Source organism: Mus musculus, chromosome 4 (assembly GCF_000001635.26).
Source record: "Mus musculus strain C57BL/6J chromosome 4, GRCm38.p6 C57BL/6J".
Classification (NCBI taxonomy): domain Eukaryota; kingdom Metazoa; phylum Chordata; class Mammalia; order Rodentia; family Muridae; genus Mus; species Mus musculus.
Window position 1 is genome coordinate 60,064,831 of NC_000070.6, and position 22,024 is coordinate 60,086,854.

General features: G+C 40.4%; 1 protein-coding gene and 1 pseudogene across 2 annotated transcripts; one reads left to right on the plus strand and one right to left on the minus strand.

Moving 5' to 3' along the window:
* Mup-ps1 (major urinary protein, pseudogene 1) overlaps positions 1-22,024 on the plus strand; it is a 65,535-nt pseudogene that overhangs the window by 23,522 nt on the left and 19,989 nt on the right.
* On the minus strand, positions 1,639-5,645 carry Mup7 (major urinary protein 7). 2 transcript variants are annotated; one of them, NM_001347129.1, is made up of 7 exons: positions 5,375-5,645; positions 4,903-5,036; positions 4,071-4,144; positions 3,335-3,445; positions 2,890-2,991; positions 2,680-2,725; positions 1,639-1,892 (listed from the first exon to the last, which is right to left on the minus strand). In NM_001347129.1, the coding sequence occupies exons 1-6, from the start codon at positions 5,468-5,470 to the stop codon at positions 2,700-2,702; spliced, it is 543 nt and encodes a 180-aa protein (NP_001334058.1). In that variant the 5' UTR covers positions 5,471-5,645; the 3' UTR covers positions 1,639-1,892; positions 2,680-2,699. The 2 variants fall into 2 exon arrangements, with proteins under 2 accessions (NP_001334058.1, XP_030108860.1); XM_030253000.1 differs by having other exon boundaries at positions 1,640-1,892; positions 2,680-2,766; positions 5,375-5,643.

Genomic DNA, 22,024 nt, shown 5'->3' on the forward strand with positions numbered 1-22,024 from the left:
CAGTTCTTTCCTGTGCTGGCCTTTGCACAGCTGATAATCTTTATAAAAGGAATGAAATAAGGAACTCCTATAGGGTTAAGGAATGTCTCAATAAGCTCTAGGTTGGGTGTAATTGGGAAATTACACTTCAGTGATTAAATAGCCCATTATATCCTATTTATAATAAGTGGACACAAACATAAAGCTAACTCTGCTATTGGTAAAGAAGTAGCTGTCACTGATTTTAGCCAGAGGACAGACACCATTTTAGATGGCACAATTATCTTGTGTTTCCAATCTGAGGAGGATGGTGCCTAATGTTGATATTTTGTGAGGTTATTTATTCCTGATAAGACATTTGGGCCAACCATGAGCATCAAGCCAGCTTTTGCAAGTTGAAACTCCTAGATCTAGCAGTCAGACCAGTCCTTAGGTATCAACAACTGCTTTGATATTTAGAATGGTTGGTCCTGTCACAGCAGCTACAGGTATTTGTGTTCTTTCTGTATGTCATGTAAGGTTGGGCATCTGTCTTCAAATTCACCCTGCTTCAGCCCTTGTTATCTGTGGGTACATGCTCATGTGGCATCCTTGGGCTTTTGTGACAGTTTTCCCCAACCCTCTATGTTCCCTTAGCTGTAATGTATTCCCAGATCACAAAGAATTGTACAGTTCTACTGTGTCAACCATCACTTCTTCCCTGTCTTCTTACTTTACAAAGGGATTGCTTGGTCTGAGATTTTGAATTCCTTCCTTGACTTTGAATGTTTTCACTATTTCAACTCTTATTTCTACAAAGTGTTTGGTGTTGAAAGCGAGAGGATTTAGCTTGAACATAACCTGCAGTGTTGGTATGGAATAACCAAAATTTTTTGTACCTTTCTCTGGGTTGTGTTCTTTTGAGGTATGGTAGCATGGTCAAGCCTGTTTTTGTCCTCTTCAGAGTCTTGGATTGGAACTGCTTCTTAACTATAAAAGGATTCCCATTGATAGCTTATTTTGTGAACACTTTTTTTGTCGATTAATTTTTTGTCAATTCTAAAAATGAAAAGCTAGGCATGGTAGTCCATGGATGCAGTTGAAGCCACTTAGGAGGCTTTGATCAGAGAATGATTTGGACCCACAAATCAGGGCAACGGTGGGGCGGGAGGAATTTCATCATAATTGCTTAGGTTTCTCAATAGTGTTTTGCCATCTTTTAGCAAACTACAGGAAGAACTCCTTTCATGTGTCCTGAGTTGAACCAATTTAATCTATTGATCTAGGGTCCAGAGTATTCTATGGAAAGCTAGAAACCTTTTTCTTTTTATCCAATGTTACTCTAATTACCAAACCTCCCCCCTCACTATGTCCTGAAAGTTATTGAGCAGGCATAGCCTTAGAAATATGTGTCTCTCCTTTGCTGTGTTGAAAGAGAAACTATGGATGTAGGAGTCATACAGCAAGTGTCATGCTCCCGAGGTCCTCATAAATCACTAAATCAGGAGAGCTAAAGAGCAGGCAGTACACATCAGGGCTTGGGATTTCTGCAGGAAAGCCAAAATCCAGAAACTCAGGTTACATTTGGGATCCAAAGGAAGGATCTTGGTTACAGGACATAGGAGGTCCCCTCATTCACTCACTATCAGCCCCACATTTTTTCTGGACACAAAGACATATATTTAAGTGCAAGGGTAATCATTTATTGAACAGGAAGAGGAAGAAATTCATGAAAAATTTTCATGGGTGTATCAAAGAGAAATTTAAAGAAGTCTTTGATTCTTGATGAGGTATCCTAGGTAACATGTGGATAGACTGGAATTGGACTTCTCAGTGAGACAGGATGGAATGCAGATCACAGAATTTATACTGGGGATGCTGTATGGATAGGAAGGGATGATGGTGGAGTCCTGGTGAGAAGTCTCCACTCAACACTGTAAGCCAGGAAGAAAGAATACAGAAACTCATTAAACACTTCTTGGGTTGACTTCGGGACAGTGAGACATTCTATTATATAGAACAAAGGGGATGAAGAAATGGATCTTCCCTTGCAATCTAACTGGAATTATTGGCCAGAACACAGGGATGAAAGTCAGAATAAATGACCGTAATGGAAGATCTGAGGCTTGTTTCCACAACCTTTGTCATAAGAAGCTCTGAAGAATGTTAGGTAAATTGTAGAATAATGATAAAAGCCTTGGCTACTTTTAAAGACTTCACACATTATATGAGTGATGTCTTGTACTATGTGAGAAAGGAGGGCCATAGCAATTTGCTCTCCAACCTGGTTGAGAAGTAGTGATCAGGGACCTCCACTCCCAGGTAAGAAGCCAAGGTTGTACAGAGTTCAGATTAAGATGTTATTATCTCGAGTGGGATGGGGGGTTTCCACAGACACTAAAGAACAGTTATACCACAACCTGCCATTCTGTCTGTTAATGATATTGAACCCATCGCTGAGCCATTTTTATACAACCATACATCAACTATGTAAAACTCAAATCCTTATTTTCTTGGCTAAGTCTTGGGTCACATTACTTCCAAGCTCAAAGTAGGACTAGATCACAAATCCAGACAATTCAAAGCCAATTATCAAGCTTTCCTAGAAGATTCTTTATCGAACTATTTTTTAATGTAATTTGGGTGCACAACATTAATACTTTGGGAAGGGCCTCTCCATGAACACCAACCCACTCCTTGCTCTCTTTGGATATTGCCCACCTGGAGGCTCAGGCCATTCTTCATTCTCGGGCCTGGAGGCAGCGATCTGTAGTGTGAGAACAAGAACATGTTCAGGTACCAGGTCCACTTTATTTCCCCAAGAATAAGGATAGGACTCTCCAGCATTCAAAAATGACTGGTAGCCAACTAGGTTTGTTTCCTCTATGATAAAATATTCAGGATGAGAAAAATAACTGAATCCTGACTTACTGGCATTGGATAGGTCAATGATATTTTCTCTAAGGATTCCATGCTTCTCACATAGTTGTGCAAACCTTTCCTTGATGTCTGAACTCAAATCTGGTTCTCGGCCTGTGAGAAGAGCAATAGTGAGTGTAGCAGCTATATTGTGTGCATTGACCACAGCCTGAGTGAGGGGACAGGGACTTCCCCATAAGGATGGGAATATTTTTTGCCAACACAATTGACAGGCATTGGTATGATCTATCCTGGATTTGGCATCCATAGAATATCTTTCAGTCACACTGAGAGATTTCAGAATGCTTCCATTACTATGCTCAAAGGTTGATGGGGAGAGCATCAATCTTCAGGAGGTTACAAAGAGGTAGGCCCAAGCTGGGAAGACCATATTAAAGCTAGAGGTTCTTCGTTCTTTTCCCATCCGAGGATCAGTTTCTGTGTGAAAATACTTTACCATAGAGCCCCATCAGCTGGAAGGTTTCCCCATCCTTTTCGTTAATGAGATGAGCCATAAGAAAGTTATCATAGTCTGTCTTAGGTATAGTAAATGTATTGAATCCATCATCTGTGGAAGAAATGGAACACAGCTCAGAAATTTTTTGTTCTGCAGGAAATTTTGGATACCCTTTTCTTGTTTTACCCCAACATAAAATCAGTAAAATACATATCGTGGAAGAGATGGGTGAAGTGTCTGAGCCTTTCTGTCTTTAGTTTTCTGAACTTCAAGAAGTAACTCCTAAGAAAAGGGACTCTGAGAGGTCCACACCACTAGTGAACAGTCAGCCACAGCAGCACCACTCTCTCATCATCTCCTAGGCTTACCTCCCTCCCTCAGCAGCTTCAAGCAACATGTTTCTATCTTTTATAAGTTTGTTGTATCAAACATCCACTGCTACACCCTAAGCGATTAACACCAGTACTAGCCTCCAGGCAGTATCAGATAGATTCCATCTCCCCCTACTTATTCTACTTTCCTGCCACAGGGTTTTAGCTATAAAGATGGCACCAGTTTTACTAGTAGGTGCAAGTTCCTGAGTTCAAACTGCAGCAAAACACACACAACAATAATAACAACAACAACAACAACAACAACAACAACAAAAACAACACACACACACAGACACACACACTAAAGGTATTAAGGTTTACTAATCATCTTGTGGATAGATATATAGATTTTATGTACTCACACGTCACAGAATATTCACCAGCCTTTTCTGTTTTGTCAGCAACCATAGATAATTCGGAGCACTCTTCATCTCTTCTGTAAAACAGAGTGAGCTGGTTCGTAAGGGATTTTGATCTGGATGGATTCTGGACCCTGTACTCTGTACCTATCTCCAGTTTCTGATTCCATTTAACTTTTGACTGTTTTTGTAAAATTAGCAAAAGGCTTTTATTTACATTAATTCCTTTATATTTCATGCTTTAGCAATCACAAATTTGCCTAGTATTTTAAAAAAAAGAAAACAACAATCCTTATTACAACTGCAACTACCTCCAAGTTTCACCAGTGCCGGGCTTCAGCCAGCGGTGTAGATTATCAGCCAGATTTCCACCATCTGCCTCAAATTAGCACTCTGTAATGTTGCCTGATGTGGTTCCCAGTACCACAGAGGAGAATTATTATTATCGCCTTTACTGCAGGAAAACGGAAGTACAAAGGGGTGGATTTATTTGGCTAACAACTAGAAAGAAAAATTTGATTCATGATCACATAATCTTAACTTGTGATAAACTGGCTCAATAATGTGGTTTCAGAAGTGTCTCTGACCTTTCCTTAAGGAACTCCTAGTGAATTAATTCCTGTCACCAACTCTTGTCTCTGACTTTTGAAAAATCCCTGGTTATGAGATCTTGGTTCAGTGTCAGATGGAGCGTTCTGGTTTAGGATACAGACTTAGTATGTGTGTACAAATGTGCATACTGAGAGGCATCTCTTCCCCCAGTCCCGAGTGTTTGTAGGCATGAGACCATACCAGGTTTCATTTCCTCTTTCTCAGCTAGGAGCATCTCACTTACACAGTATGGACTTTAAGAACTAAGGAATTCTCCAAGACATGGATTTGCTCCAGAAAAAGTCTAAAGTTGCCATTATCTTCTATCTTTTCTCTCTTGTCAGAGGCCAGGATAATAGTATGCCATTCCCCATTAATCTGTAATAGATAAGCAAACGGTTAAGGGAGAAGAAGCAGGGATACCACATGCACATGTGTCCACTTGAACTCCATCCTATGGGTTAGGGCCTGAGCATACACAAGGGTAGATCTCATGCCAGTTGTCACAATACTTAGCATACTGCCCCTGCCTCTCAGTGAGACTAGAGGTCCCCCAACATTGTCAGTTATGAAGAGCTGGTCTTACTTCAAGGTCTGGATCCATTCATTTGTCTAAGAGATTGGGGCACTATACCCATCCCCTCAAAGGACCTACTTGGCTTCAAGAGTTCCCCAAAGCACATTCTGAGTCAGAAGCTACTATTCAGTGATCATACCTTTTCTACATTAAAGTTCCTTCCCGTAGAACTAGCTTCTTCTGCATGGACACACACTAGGGTCAGCCCCAAACACAGCAGCAGCAGCATCTTCATTTTGGTAGGGAATAGGATTGTCTGTCTGTCAGGACCACGTCTTTCTTGTGATCGTGGCTACACTCCACTCCCCAGCCCCTTTGCTTGTCCTTATATACTCTCTGGGTTCAGCGGGTTTTTTTTTTTTTCCCTCTTCCCGTATGGGTCTCCTCTACCTCTGTTAGGCTTTGTGGAATGTTTTCTCATTTATTGATTAGAGGCCAAAAATTGTTCCTTGCCCTTTGCAAACTTGGCAATTTCATAACCTATGGATTGATTTAGTAATCTTATGCTTCTCAAAACATATTCCCAATAAAACAGTGGGTGTTCAAGAGAACTGCCAACTGGAATCAGATGCAACTTTGGATCTGGTTTGGAATCAGAAAGCCAGTTTTGGAGGGAGTACAGACTGAACTGGAAGGACAAGTATGCATAGAATCTTTGCTTTAAGATGAGTATGGAAGAACTTGAGTTACCCAATTTTTGCAAAAGATTCATTTATATTTCATGTGTATGAGCACTGGTTTTTCATGTGTACCTGAGTACCATGTCCAGGCCTGGTGCAGCGGAGGTCAGAAGAAGGAGTCAGATTCTTTGAAACTTGTTTTTACTGAGAACCCAGGTTCAATTACCAGCACTCCCATGGCATCCCAAAACACACTCTAACTTCAGGAACAGGAAATCACATACTTTCGACCCTTGTGGCCTCCTCTACAAATGTGGTGCATACAAACTCATTCAGTCACATGCAAATAAAATAGTAAATCTTAATTTAAAAAATTATCAAGAAAAGTCTTCCAAGGCTATGGGGATAGCTGCCTGAAAGGCTTCATCCTTTGTACAGATAGCACTGACCTCAGAACCAAAGTGGTGTCAGTAGCCAGGTTTCATCAACTGTTTACTTTCGAGAACATTGGACTTCACCTGACAAGACATAATCTCATCATTAATGAAAAATACAAGTGTTGTTCAAAGTCATATTTGGTGATGGATGTCCAAGTAGAAATCATGCTAAAAATCATGTTTCCAAAGACATACAGTTACAAAGGGAACATATTTTGTATCAGTAGACATTTCATTTACACTGGAACTAGAAACATAAACTAGTGTTTGATGTGAGGAAATAAAGACTTCAAGAAGGAGGCAAGTATGTGATATGCTTTGTTTCAACTTTGCTTCAGCTTTATATGGTATGTACTATTTTATTCTTCGTACCATAGTATTAGTTAAGACTCACAAAGATGATGTAACTGTATAATGTCATTTAGCCAATCAACGTGAGAACTTAGATTTATTCCAAGACTCTCTAACTCAGGAGCCTTTGTTCTTATTGACTCTACTACACAGGTCACGATATTTTTACCATGAATGGGGAATGGTTAAACAGGCAAACGAGGAATAAACAGTGTTGGAGAGTTCCAAACAAGTCAGACTGGCTGGTAGTAGCAAAGAAAGTACACATGTGATTCTTTAAAATATGGAGGAGTTGGTGTGGACCGAGAATGAATGAGGTATGGCAACTGACTCTCTCTAGGTCTACAAGTATTTGGAGGAAGCTCTTCTAGGGGATTATCACATTTTTCCTTCCTCCCTTCCTCCTCCTCCTCCTCCTCCTCCTCCTCCTCCTCCTCCTCCTCCTCCTCCCCACCCTCATCTACCTCCTCCTTCTCCTCTTCCCACATTCTTCTTTTTGGTTGATTATGGTGTCTGCACACATGTGCACATGCTTGTGCCTTTGCTGCTATATGCAGAAGTCAGCAAAGGACACCAGTTGTCTCCCTTTATGTCTTTTTAATTCATCCGCTTGAGACAGGGTCTCCCTCTGAATCTGGCAATTAGTGTATTTCAGATAGGCTGGCTGGCCGCTAAGTCCCAGCAATCCTCCAGTCTCAGCCATCTACCTAGTTCTGGGGTTAAAAGCAGCCATGACCAGCTTTTTAATGTGAGCTGAGCTAAGCTTGAGCTTACACTGAGGGTCTGAATGGTCTTAGATCTTTGACTATCCTCCTGCTCCAGCTTCCTGAACTCTGGGATTATGGGTTGTAGCACCTCATCTGGCTATGGATTATTGCTTTTCTAGTAATGAACTAGAAGTTGCTTCTACAGCAGAAAGCAACAATGAGTTCCCCCCACTCCCGGCTTCAACTCAGGCACCTTCCCTGTCACTAAGCATGTTAACACTCCTTAGCATGTGTAGACTGTTTATGTGACTGAAAACCTGAAGTAGTCAAGAAATGACTAGACAAAGTGTGTGGGTAAGGGGTTTAAGGACTTTACGTGAAACCAACTTACATTCCAGTTGTAACTAGCTAGCATTTCTGAAACTAATAGGAAAATGATTTAATCACTTTGATCTTTGTTTCACCCTCAAGTAACTGAACAAATAACTCTTTCAGAAAGCTTGTGGACACATACAAGCCACTTATATGATGCCAGGGTATATTTGGGGCTGAGAAGAACATCAATGAAAACAGGCTTATTTGATTCATGTCCCAGAGAGGAAATATTCTGTTGTCTCTCTAGCAGCCAAAGTGATAGTGCATACAGCTGACCCTGGCTCAACATCAGTTCTGAAACACCTGCTGTGTCAGTGTCAGAGTGATCCCCACCAACCCCCAGCCTTGAGCTGGCTGAACAAGTTTGCAATACTGGAGTCTCCTGTCTTGCTTTAATACAATTATACCATCAGTCAGACAACTGAGAACTGCCAACCCTCAGAGCTGCTGAAGAGCCCACTTTGCAACTCAATCCAAATGAAACAAGCAACAGAACTCAGCTGAAACAAAGGGATGGGACTTTGGGTTTTCCCATATATATCCAGTGCCATACATTAAAGATTGAGCCTTAATTAGAGAACTTTGTCTTGGCTTGTTATTTCTCTTGCTGTCCTTCCCATCCATCCCCAGTTTTCCTTTCAGGAACCCAGTAACCTGTGTCTGCTGTTGGCCACAGGTGACACTGGATTCAGAGACCTGAATATGGAAAAACCTACTGAGGGACACTGTCATGGTGGGGCGCTACAAAAAACGGAAGATGGTATCCTGCATGGTAAGCAACATACAGCTTTAATGTTAGTGCTATAAGTTTTATCTTTTGAAGGCTGTTGATTGCAAGGGTGCAAAAAGGATACAGGCTAGACTGAGTAAGATTGGACCCAACAGTAATATCAGTTAGGGGTTGACAGTGGAAAATGGGTCTGGAAAATTCTAAAAAGGCCTTCGTCCACAGTCAAGAACTGCATCAGAGAAGAGGAGTAGGCTAAAAATAATAAAATAAAATAAAAAGTTGAAAAAACTATACACACAAAAAAGAGAAATGCTAGATATGCAAACGACATGAGAGAGAGAGAGAGAGAGAGAGAGAGAGAGAGAAGGAAAATGGATTTTAGAACTCTCCCAGGGACAGAAGGACATCAGGAGATGTCCTACAGGAGACATCCTTAGTTCTGGTTACACCAAGTTTTCTATCCTCTCTGTATTTTCTGTGTTTCTTGCAACCATCTGTCCACATGTCAACTCATGACTGCTTCTGTTTCGTTGTCTGAATGACTGCTGTTCTTTTGCTTTTTTGTTTGTTTTTTCAAGACAGGGTTTTCTTGTATAGTCCTGGCTGTCCTGGAACTCACTTTGTAGACCAGACTGGCCTTGAACTTAGAAATCTGCCTGCCTCGCCTCCCAAATGCATGACTGTTGTTCTATGTTTTGTGTTGGGAGGAAAAAAATGGTTTAAACTTTATCTGCTGGATCTCCATCTCTTGATTCAGTTTCAGTTTGCACAGTGGTGGCTGATTTAAGTTGCCCTGCACCCTTAGCCAGGAGTCAAGTGCAGCAGGAGAAGCCCTGCTGGAAAGCTGTTTTTTAGAGGGGCCAGCAGCTTCTTAGTTCTAAGGAAAAGAAGCTGATAGGTTTTTTTCCCCAGAAAAAATCTCTGCAATTATGATTACTTGGTTCAGCATATGACAATGTGCTTTTTCTCTTGAAATTATTCCAAGAAAAGTAAAAATTCTTTGATTGGTACAAATGTATAAGATTCAAGAAGCTGCTTCATTTGTTTTCTGATTGGTCTTAATGGTATAAATATACTCTGCATGTCTTGGTCATAGAGTATTGGCTTATAAGTTATTGGGTATGATTTAAAAAGTGTAACACTGGTAACAAGAAAGTTAGCTTAAAACTGGTAACTCAGGGTTGTAGTCATTTTAAACAACATGTGGCATGAATCAGCCCAGGAAATCAGGCCTCTTAAGATACTTCTAAATCGGGATAATATTTTATGTAACTCTTATCCAAGAAACTAGACTCATAAGAGATAAGATTTAAAACAATGTCTCTTCAAAGAAGTATTAAAAGTTGAAATGTCATGCATTCATATATAAGAATTGTTAGCGAAACTTTATAACATGAAAGTAATCCTTTTGGTATTAATTTTAAAGACAATGGATTGCTTCTAGTTGGGGTTTGCTTTCCAAAATTTATGGTTATGCTCTAATATTGAAAAGAACTTAAAAATTATGGTTATAATTGCCAGTGTTCTATTGGCTGCACTTTGCAGTTTGATTGCAAGCTCAGGATTCTTAACTCACCCATATTTTGTAATTAGGATGGATGCAAGAGTAATAAAAGTTAAAAACAGCTGTGGCCAGTATGAACCTGCTGCTCCTTTTACACAGCTTTATTGGATACAGTGGTAGAAGCAAAATTTAAGTCCCCAAGATTGGAAAGGAGATCTAAGTGATAATTTATTTGGTATCAAACAGGTTCCTGATTAACATTTTCATGATTTTGTGGATATGTTACTAAAAACAGCTAGCAGGATTTTTAGAGAGTCTCAATTCAAGCAGGGGTTCCTTTTTTTTTTCTTCTTCTCACAATTGTCTTATGAGAATGCTAATGCAGCTCTCTGTGGATATTCAGCCACATGAAACAAAGACAGACTTATCTGGATATATTTGTCCTTGTGCAGAAAATTGGAGCCTCATATAATCAGTGTTTGCTTATTATTGCTGTCTTGCAGGGGATTATAATACAAGCAATGTTTTCACAACACTAAGATTATAAGGTATGTTTTAAGTATAAATCATCTTAGGAAAGACTGTCCAAAACTTTGAAGCACAAACAGACAGTAGAATTGCTCCCCTGGAATCTTTTTGCTGTAGGAGGGGTAGTCATTGGGCCAGACCACAGGAAAATGGCTCAGATTAAGAAATATTTTCATTTGAGTTAATGAAAAGCTCAGAGCAGCCTTAGTGAGGATTGTGTGGCCTGCCTGCCTTCCTGCCTTCCTGCCTTCCTTCCTTCCTTCCTTCCTTCCTTCCTTCCTTCCTTCCTTCCTTCCTTCCTTCCTTCCTCTCTCTCTCTCTCTCTCTCTCTCTCTCTCTCTCTCTCTCTCTCTCTCTCTTTCTTTTTTTGCAAACCGTCCCCAGGGAAGTTGTTGGGGCCTCACCTCTCCTTGCCTTTAGGGAATGATTTTTAAGCCTAAAGGGCATAATTACAGGCTTATCCAGGTGTTGTTCAAAATAAAGTTTAAACTTAAGATTTATAAAAGGTTAATGAGGCTGTGGAACTACTAAGGGCATTACAATCTGCATTGCCTACTCCATATAGTATTATTATGGTTTTGGAAGTTTGTGTTTTCCTTGCAACCTGATGATTTTAAAGGGTTTGCTTGTAGTGAGCTTGTGATCATTGGAAAGTTTTGCCTCTAGGTATGCCTAATAGCCTTACATTATGTAAATTAAAAAATAATAATTTTTTTGTCTCTGGTTCAATACAAGAAGCTAGGACTTTAAATCTTTGAGTTCATATTGTTTATTATATGGAGAGTATTATATTAACTATTCCATCTTAAGGGAAATTGACTATAAACCTTTGCTCTTACACAATGAGCTTGAAAAATTTTGGAGTAGTTGTCACTCCAGAAAAGATTCAAAAGGCAATATCTTTTTCAATATTTGGGCTCTCAGTTATATCCTAGAAAACTATGGTAGAGAAAATTCAAGAAAGAAAAGATGATTTGCTTCCTTCAAATTATTTTCAAAAGGTTCCAGGAGATGTTAATTGGCTAAGACCTCACTTTAGGCTTACCACAGGAGGACTTAAGCCTTTGTTGGATGTTATCAAGGGAGAAGCAAATTAACTGGTGATAAAATAAAGCTATTCAGAAAATAGAGGAAGCTTTTGTAATCAATTGTTATCAACTGTAATCAATGGTGGTCGAATGATAACTGCTTATTTTAGTTATTGTTACTCAATGAGCCCACAGCAATTCTTTGGTAAAGGAAGTATTAATGTGAAATCATCTTTCTTCATCTCCAAGTAATGTTTTAACATCCTGTTATGAAGCTGTCATGGTGTTAATAAAATATTGTAGGATAGAATCATGAAGGTAGTTTAGAAAAAAAAAAATCTTAAAAACCTGACAAGACATCTATAACTTGTTTCAAATAGCAATTAAATTGTTTTCGCAGAATATTGATATTTGGCCTATTGCATAGTAAACTTTTGCGTAAATTGATAAACATTATCCAAAGACAAGTTAAAATTTACTTCTATGCATGCCTTTGTATTTCCTGTAAATTGATGTATGCATCCCATAAAGAAAACACCTAGTGTATTTATAAACTGTCCGTCTATGGGAGAGAAGTATATGTGATTGGATCACATGTTTATTCTTTTGAGGTTCCTCCTGCTTCAGGACAGATAATTGAATGTGTGCTGTAGCCAGTGTTTTGAAATGTTGGAAAAAAAACCAAGCTTTAATTTTTAATTTTTATTTAATATATATAGGCTAATAGTTTCTTGAAAGAGTTTCTTTTTTAGATACTGCTAATTCTCAAATTTTGCAACTGTTTCTGCACATACATCTCAAGGGAAAATATTGCTCCTTTAAAGGACTCATTGCACCTTTAAGAACTCATTGAGGACTGCCCGGAACAGACCCCTTAAGGCAATGGCACAGCAGATTTTTATCCCAGGAAGATTATAGGCCTTAAACAAGAACAGTTGGCCATATTATCTCATTTTTTTATATCCTCAAAATAGTAATGGCTTGATATAATAATTTGGTATTTTTAGAGAATGCACATGTCAAATTGTAAAGACTTGTTCTCAGAAACCTCAATTTTTATCTGTTCCACCGAATGGTATTAAAATCTCAATGACTTATACTTAATCAATTATTGCAAACTGATACTCATATTTCTGATCTTAGAAAAATAAAATATTTACATGTGACTATTGACACCTGTTCAGGCTTTATGGTTGCAATTTCTTTAACAAGAAAAGCAAATATTAATGTAATTAGTCATTGCCTACATTAACTTTTTTTAATGCTTGGTGTTCCAAATCAGATTAAAACACAAAATGGAAGTAGCTATTACATTCAAGCATTTGAGATGTTTTGGTAACAATTTAATATTACCCTTGATACTGGGATTTTATATAATTCTCAAAGACAAGGCATTGTTGAACTTTCAAACAATATGTTCTTAAAAAACAAAAAATGGGGGAATTGTGGCTGAGTGTGGTGGCACATGCCCTTAATCCCAGCGCTCAGGAGGCAGAGAGGCAGGCAGATTTCTGAGTTCGAGTTCAGTCTGGACTACAAAGTGAGTTCAAGGACAGCCAGGGCTAAACAGAGAAACCCTGTCTCAAAAAAGAAACAGACAAACAAACAAACAAACAAAAAACAAACAAGAGAGGGGGAATTATATCCCTGTGCACATTATTTAAATTATGCAGTTTATTTTTAAAATTTTATATTTTGGATGCCATGGAACTCTTTGCTGAGTGTCTACAGCATCCTAAGGCTAGGCATACTTATGCCTAGGTGAGATGGAAAGATCTACTTATCAGTATAAGGCATGATCCTAATCAGATATTTAATATGAGCAAGAGGGTATGTTTGTATTTATTCTGCCAAATGCTTCATGATCATGCTTGCTGCCAGAGTGATCGGTGTGGCATGAGGACACAAAAGGATAATACTGACCTGTGAGCTTGCTGAGTGCCCTGACAATATAACAGGAAAGCTGTAGTGGGTGTATGTTCTTGACCAACCTTAGCTTGAGTATGTTTCAGAATACACAATCTGCCTGGCTTCAAGTTTTTACACCTGGTGGGACAAAGAACATAGAGACTGTGGAAACTGACTTAGAAAAATTAATTGAAATGAGGAGTTATGATTTTTCTCTTTCCTATAATGTGACCAGTTATTCTGATGCAATGAAAGACTGGCCTAGAAATAAATCCAATTTTGGATATTCTAATTATGAAGATAGCTAAAAAAAATCTTTATCATCCAGCTTACCTGACTCTTAAAACTATTTACCTGAGGAGTAACAGTTTTTTTATTTTTTATTTTTTTTCTGTTGTTTCTCAAAGCCACCTCCCTCACACTAGGAGGCCAGACCCTGGGAAGTATCTTTGCTAATTTGAACTGAATCGAGTGCCTGGGACATCCCCACAGAGAACTTTAATTCTGTTCCTTTTAACTTTTGACTTTGTATTTTAAGCAGGTTGGTTATTTCCATACATTCTCACCTTCAGCAAAGCTCACATATGGCAGTTATTCATCGCTATGAAGAGATGCATTGAGAGCATATTGTGGCTTTGGTCTGAATGGGAAAAAGGCGTGCTATGAGGTCCAGTAGCCAAAGACGGGCCACTGATGAGTCTATGACTCTTATCAACCTAAGGCAGAGGCATGTGCCAAAAGGCCATGTTTGTTCATTATAAACACTGAAAAGCCATGCTTGTGTAAATAAACACAAATTGCACGTGTACTCCAGGGAGGATGAAAAGGAGTCTAGACATTCAGAATCAAGGCAGGCACAGCCACCAGCCACCATTTTTCCCACACAGGGCCATGGAGCATAAGTAAATTCTATGCTTCAGTTCAGCTAATTTTTAATCAAGAAAAATGGAGGAACTGGACTCCCTAAGTCTATGCCACTGGAGCCAGGCATCTGGCTCTATACATTTACATGTTTCTGCTAGAGAACTGAGATCTGCTTGACCACTGAGCAGCTGAAGAGCCTACTTTGCAACTCAATCCAGCTGAAACAAACAACAGAACTTAGCCAAAACCAAGGGACAGGTATTGGGTTTTCTCATATATATTCAGGGACTTACATTAAAGACTGAGTCTTGATCTGAGAACTTTGTCTTGGCTCATTATTTCTCTAGCCATCCTTCCCATCCATCCACAGCTTTCCTTTCAGGAACCAAGGAACCTGTGGCCACTTGTGGCTACATCAAAGGATGCTTGGACTAACTGGAATCTACCTGCTTAGCTCCCCAAACCTATCATGGTCCCCTGAAAGCCAGAGGTAGAGACAGAATTAGGGGGCAAACAGATTATTGGCCAGTAATTCATGAAGGATGAAGGGAGATAGAGGGCAGCAGAATCAACAAAGGGAAGTGGTCCTGTGTTAGTCAGAAATGCTATGACATAGTTTTGTTCATTCATGGGGGAAGGATGGCATACCCCAAATAGGCCAGCATCTCAGCTCAAAGACCAGAGAGTCTACTGAAGAGGTTAACAGCTGGGACTGCTTGCTGTTCCCACCCCTCACAACCAAGCAGTCTTTTCTTCAAGGTTGGGGGTGGACTCCAAACTATACTGACTCTTGATTCTGGCATTCCAATCTGCTATTGAACACAGATAGTCTTTTCCTAAGAGGTCTTGAGTCCTCTCCTCAATAGGTATCTGTCATAGGGACATTGCAATACAAAGTTATTTAACTTAGGGGAATCTATCATCTGAGGTCAAGAACAGTGTTTACACGAAAGGTCAGCACACGGCAGGCACAGAGTAGCAATCAGTCACTAAACGTTGAACAAGGGAAAGCAGGATGACAACAGAGAGGGAGAGGCTGGAGAGATGACTCCTGGATAAGAGCACTTGCCTGTTCTTTCAGAGGTCCTGGGTTAAATATCAACCACTGACATGGTAGCTCACAGGAATCCATAACTGTAGTATCAGGGGTTCTGACACCCTAGGTGTGCACTGCAGGCATGTGATGTACAGACATATGTGCAAGCAAAACACTCACAAACATGAAATAATCTATTAAAATATGAAAGCATTAACCAGACCACCAGGAAGTAGGCAGAGGGCTATCTAGGGCATGGAGAGTGTCCACACATGCAAAGGCCATGACAAATAGGAGCACAAGTAGTTCAGAGAGCCAAAGGAAACCTTGCAGGAGCACAGCAAGCATAGAAGTTATGAAGTGAGTCAAGGCTAGAAAGGGGGTTGTGTCAGTTTGCAGGGTGTGACTTTACGAAATCATGCAGTATGGGTGACTTCAACAGCAAGAATTGAACTCTCTCATTTCTGGCAGCTAGAACTCTGAGAGTAAGGTGTTCAATGGGGCTAGACCCCTATCTCCAAACTTAGATTCTTCTACTGAAGTTATTTTATATAGTCTGAGCTCTTTCTCCATAGGAAGCTGTTCTTGGTCCTTTTGTGTTAGACAGTTGTTCTCAGCTTATATGGCATCACATATTTTTCCTATTTTAGTTCCTTTCTAAATGCCTTCATTACTTTTTACCCAATCCAAATCAAATGTAAATGCCTCTGTGGTATTTTGTTAGGTGGGGTTTTTTAGAGGAATAAAACCTACAGCATGTAAGTGATTTGTTTGTTAGAATGGCTTACAGACTGTGTAGTTCAGCTAATCTACTAACAGAAATTCCAGGGATTCTTTAATTGTTCATTCCTCAAGGTTGGATGTCTTAGCTTTTTTTCAGCCACCTCCATGAACAGCCAGGGCCACACACACAGGCAGACAGACAGACAGGCCTGTGTAGCCAGGCCTGGAGCACAAGGAGCCACCTCCATGCGCAGCCAGGGCCACAGAGACAGCCAGCCAGCCAGCCAGACACTTAGATCTTAAATAAAGACAGTTAAAGCTCCTAGGACGCTTTGCTGGCTGTGTGTGTGTGTGTGTGTGTGTGTGTGTGTGTGTATGTGTGTGTGATTGTGTGTGTGTGTGTCTATGTGCAGAGGCAGAGGCATAGAGATGTCTGAGTTCTAGCACAGCCTGGGTCACACAGTGAGCTCCAGGACAGACAGACAGACAGACAGACAGACAGACAGACAGCACTGTGTAGCCAGGCTTGGAGTTCAAGGAGCCACAGCCATGCACAAATAGCGCCATAAAGACAGACAGCCAGACAACCAGACAGCCAGACAGCCAGACAGCCAGACAGCCAGACAGCCAGTCTCATGTAGCCAGGCCTGGAACATAAGGAGCCATCTCCATGCACAGCCAGGGCTACACAGACAGACAGATAGACACTGAGATCTGAAATAAATACATTTAAAGCTCCCAAGATGCTTTTCTGGCTCTGTGTTTGTATGTGTGTGTGTGTGTGTGTGTGTGTGTGTGTGTGTGTGTGTTTGTGTGTGTGTGTGTGTGTGTCTGTGTGCAGAGGCAGAGGCAGAGGCAGAGGCAGAGGCAGAGGCAGAGGCAGAGGCAGAGGCAGAGGCAGAGGCAGAGGCAGAGGCAGAGGCAGAGGCAGAGGCAGAGGCAGAGTCAGAGGCAGAGGCAGAGGCAGAGGCAGAGGCAGAGGCAGAGGCAGAGGCAGAGGCAGAGGCAGGGCGATTTCTTAGTTCAGAGCCAGCATGGTGCACACAGTGAGGGTCACAGGAAGTGTTTATGGGGAGAGGGGTTTCATGGCTCTAGTGTGTTGTGTGAAACAGCTACACGAATCTTATAAATTTATACCAATTAAAGAATTTTTACTTTTCTAGGTATAATTTCAAGAGAAAAAGCAATTTGTCATTTGCTGAACCCAGTAATCATAATTGCAGAGTTTTTTTTTTTTTTAGGAAAAAAAACCAAACCTATCAGCTTATTTGCCTTAGAACTAAGAAGCAGCTGGCCCCTCTAAAAAACAGCTTTCAGCAGGGCCTCTCCTGCTGCACTTGACTCCTGGCTAAGGGTGATGGGCAACTTAAATCAGCCACCACTGTGCAACTGAGACTGAATCAAGGATGGATAGCCAGCAGATAAAGTTTTAACCAGGTTTTTCTTTTCAACATGAAACACAGAACGACAGTCATTCAGACAACAAAACAAAAACAGACATGAGTTGACACGTGGACAGATTGGTGCACCAAACACAGACAATACAGAGAGGGTAGAAAACTTGATGTAACCAGAACTAAGGATGTCTACTGTAGGGACCAGAAAGCAGAAGCAGGACATCTCTTGATGTCCTTCTATCCCTGGGAGAGCTTAAAATCCATTTTCCTTCTCTCTCTCTCTCTCTCTCTCTCTCTGTCTCTCTCTCTCTCTCTGTCTCTCTCATATCATTTGTATATCTTGCATCTCCCTTTTGTGTGTATTCAGTATTTATTTTATTTTATTTGTTTTAATTAGGTTTTATTTTATTTTATTATTTTAAGCCCTACTTCTCTTCCCTGATGTAGGTTTTGACTGTGGACAAATGTCTGTTTAGACATTTCCAGTCACATTTTCCACTGTCAACCCCTAACTGATATCAGTGTTGGGACAACTCTTACTCAGTCTATCCTATATCCTTTTTGCAACCTTGCAGTCAACAGCCTTCAAAAGATAATACTTATAGCACTAACATTAATGCTGTATGTTGCTTCCCATGCAGGATACCATCTTCCATTTTCTGTGCAGCCCCACCAAGACTGTGTCCGTCAGTCTTTCCGTATTTAGGTCCCTTGTTCAGGCGCCAACTGCACTGACAACAGTCACAGGTTACTGGGTGCCTGAAAGGAAAACTTGTGGTGGATTGGAAGTTCAGTGAGAGAAATAACAAGCCAAGACAAAGTTCTCTGATCAAGGATCAATCTTTAATGTAGGGCACTGGATATATATGTGAAAACCCAAGGACCTATCCCTTTGTTTAGGCTGGGTTCTGTTGCTTGTTTCAGTTAGATTGAGTTGCAAAGTAGCTCTTCAGCAGCTCAGCGGGTGGGCAGTTTTCAGTTGTCTGACAGGAAGATATAATTGTAGCAAAGCAAGACATGTAGCTCCAGTGTCAGAGACTTGTTCAGCCAGCTCAATGCTGGGGGTGGGGGATGTCAGGAGTCAGACACTGACACTGACACAGCAGGTGTTTCAGAACTGATGTTGAGCTAGGGTCAGCAGTATGAACTCTCACTCTGGCTGCTAGAGAAACTACAGAATATTATCTCTCTGGGACAGGAATCAAATAAGCCTGCTTTCATAGATGTTCTTCTTGGCCCCAAATATACCCTGGCATCATATAAGTGGCTTGAATGTGTCCATAGGCTTTCTGAATGAGCTATTTGTTCAATTAGTTGAGGGTAAGACACAGGTTAAAGTGATTAAATCATTTTCCTATTGGTCAGTTTCAGAAATGCTAGCTAGTTACAACTGGGATGTATGTTGGTTACATGTAAAGTCCTTAAACTCCTTACCCACACACTTTTTCTAGTCATTTCTTGACTACTTCAGGTTTTCAGTCAAGAGTGTTAACATGCTTAGTGACAGGGAAGGTGCCTGAGCTGAAGTTGGGAGTGGGGGGAACTCATTGTTGCCTTCTGCTGTAGAAGCAACTTCTAGTTCATTACTAGAAAAACAATAGTCCATAGCCAGATGAAGTGCTACAACCCATAATCCCAGAGTTCAGGAGGGTGGAGCAGAAGGATAGCCAGAGATAGAAGACCATTCAAATCTCAGTGTAAGCTCCAAGCCCACCTCAGCTCACATTAAAAAGCTGGTCATGTCTGCTTTTAACCCCAACACTAAGTAGATGGCAGAGACTGGAGCATTGCTGAGACCTAGTGGATAGGCAGCCTATCTGAAACACACTAATTCCCAGATTCAGAGGGAGACCCTGTCTCAAGGGGATGAAGTAAAAAGAGATAGAGGGATATATTGGTTTCCTGTTCTGACTTCTGCATATACTAGCAAAGGCATAAGCATGTGAACAGGTGGGCAGACACCATAATCAACAACAACCAAAAAAAGAATGAGGGAAAGAAGAGAAGAAGGAGGAGAAAATGGTTAGGAAAAGAAGGAGGAGGAGAAGGAGGAGAAGTAAGAGGAGGGAAGATCCTGATATTCCCCTAGTATCCAGCAAACACTTGTAGACCAAGAGAGAGACAGTTGTCATGCCTCATTCAGTCTTGGACCACACCAATGCCTCCATATTTTAAAGAAACCCATGTGCAGTTTCTTTGCTAGTACCGGCCAGTCCAAAATGTCTGAAGCTGTACAGCAGTGTTTATTCTTCTTTCTCCTATTAATCATCCCCCTTTCATGGTAAAAAACATCCGGACCTGTATAGTGGCATCAATAAGAACAAAGGCTACTGAGTTAGAGAGTCTTGGGTTTAAATCTAAGTTCTCACATTGACTGACTATATAACCTTATACAGTTACTTAATCTTTCTGAGTCTTAACTAATACTATGGTAAGAAAAATAAAATAGTACATACCATATAAAGCTGATGTAAAGTTGAAATGAAGCGTATCGAGTACTTGCCTCCTTCTTGAATTCTTTATATCCCCACATCAAACACTAGTTTATGTTTCTAGTTCCAGGGTAAATGAAATGTCTACTGATACAAAATATGTTCCCATTGTAAGTGTATGTTTTTGGAAATATGATTTTTGGCATGATTTCTACTTGGACATCCATCAGCAAATATGACTTTGAACAATACTTGTATTTTTCATTAATGGTGAGATTATGTCTTGTCAGTTGAAGTCCAATGTTCTCAAAAGTAAACAGTTGATGAAACCTGGCTACTGACACCACTTTGGATTCTGAGGTCAGTGCTATCTGTACAAAGGTTGAAGCCTTTTTGGCAGCTATCCCCATAGCCTTGGAAGAATTTTCTTGATAAGTTTTTTAAGTTAACATTTACTGTTTTTATGTGTATGTGCCTGAATGAGTTTATATGCACCACTTGTGTACAGGAGGCAACAGGGATCAAAAGAAAGTGTATGGTTTCCTGTTACTGAAGATAGAGTCAGTTTTAGGATGCCAGGTAAGTGAGGTAATTGAACCTGTGTCCTCAGCAAAAGCAAGTTTCAAAGAATCTGATTCCTTCTTTGACCTCCACTGCACCAGACCTGTGCATGGTACTCAGGTACACATGCAAAACCAATGCTCATACACATGAAATATGAATGAATCTTTTGCAAAAGTTGAGTCATTCAACTTCTTCCATACTCACCTTAAAGCAAATATTCTATACATACTTGTCCTTCCAGTTCATTTCCCATCCCCTCCAAAACTGTCTTTCTGATTCAAGGCCAGATTCAAAGGTGCCTCTAGTTCCAGATCACAGTTCCCTTGAACACCCACTGTTTTCTTGGGAATATGTTTTGAGAAATGTAAGACTACTAAATCAATCCATAGGTGATGATATTGCCAAGTTTGAAAATGGCAGGAACAATCCTTGGCCTCTCATCAATAAATGAGAAAATATTCCACAAAGCCTGACAGAGGTAGAGTCGACCCATACAGGAAGAAAAAAAAAACCCACCACATCACCAGAAAGACGTGGTCCTGACACACAGATAATTCTATTTCAGACCAAATGCAGCTGCTGCTGCTGCTGCTGTGTTTGGGACTAACCCTAGTCTGTGTCCATGCAGAAGAAGCTAGGTCTATGTGAAGGAACTTTAATATAGAAAAAGTACGATCAGTGAATTGTATGTATGATCAGAATGTGCTTTGGGGAAATGTTTTAGCCAAGTGGGTCCTTTGAGGGAATGGTTATAGTGCCACAATGTATTAGACAAATGAATGGCTCCAGACCTTGAAGTAAGACCAGCTACTCAGATCTAACAATGTTTGGGGACCTCTGTTCTCACTGAGAGGTAGGGACACTATGCTAAGTATTGTGGCAACTGGCATGAGATATACCCCTGTGTATGCTCAGGCCCTAATGCATAGGCTGGAGTTCAAGTGGAAACATGTACATGTGGTATCCCTGCTTCTTCTCTCTTAACGATTTGCTTATCTACTACAGATTAATGGGGAATGGTACACTATTATCCTGCCTTCTGACAAAAGAGAAAACATAGAAGAACATGGCAGCATGAGACTTTTTGTGGAGCACATTCATGTCTTGGAGAATTCCTTAGCTTTTAAACTCCATACTGTGTAAGTGAGATGCTCCTAGCTGAGAAACATGAATGGAAAACCTGGTATGGTCTCATGCCTACAAACACTTGGGATTGGGGGAAGAGATGCCTCTCAGTATGTACATGTGTACACACATACTAAGTCTGTATCCAAATCTAGAATGCTTCGTGTGACACTGATCCAGGATCTCATAACAGGTTGTTTTTCAAAAGTCAGAGACAGGAGTTGGTGACAGGAATTAATTCACTCCGAGTTCTATAAGGGTAGATCAGAGATACTTCTGAAGCCACATTAATGAGACAGTATATCACAAGTTAAGATTATGTGATTATGAATTAAGTTTTTATTAGTAGTTGTTAGCCAAATAAATCCACCCCTTTGTACTTCCGTTTTCCTGCAGTAAAGGCGATAATAATAATTCTCCTCTGTGGTACTGGGAACCATATCAGGCAACATTACAGAGT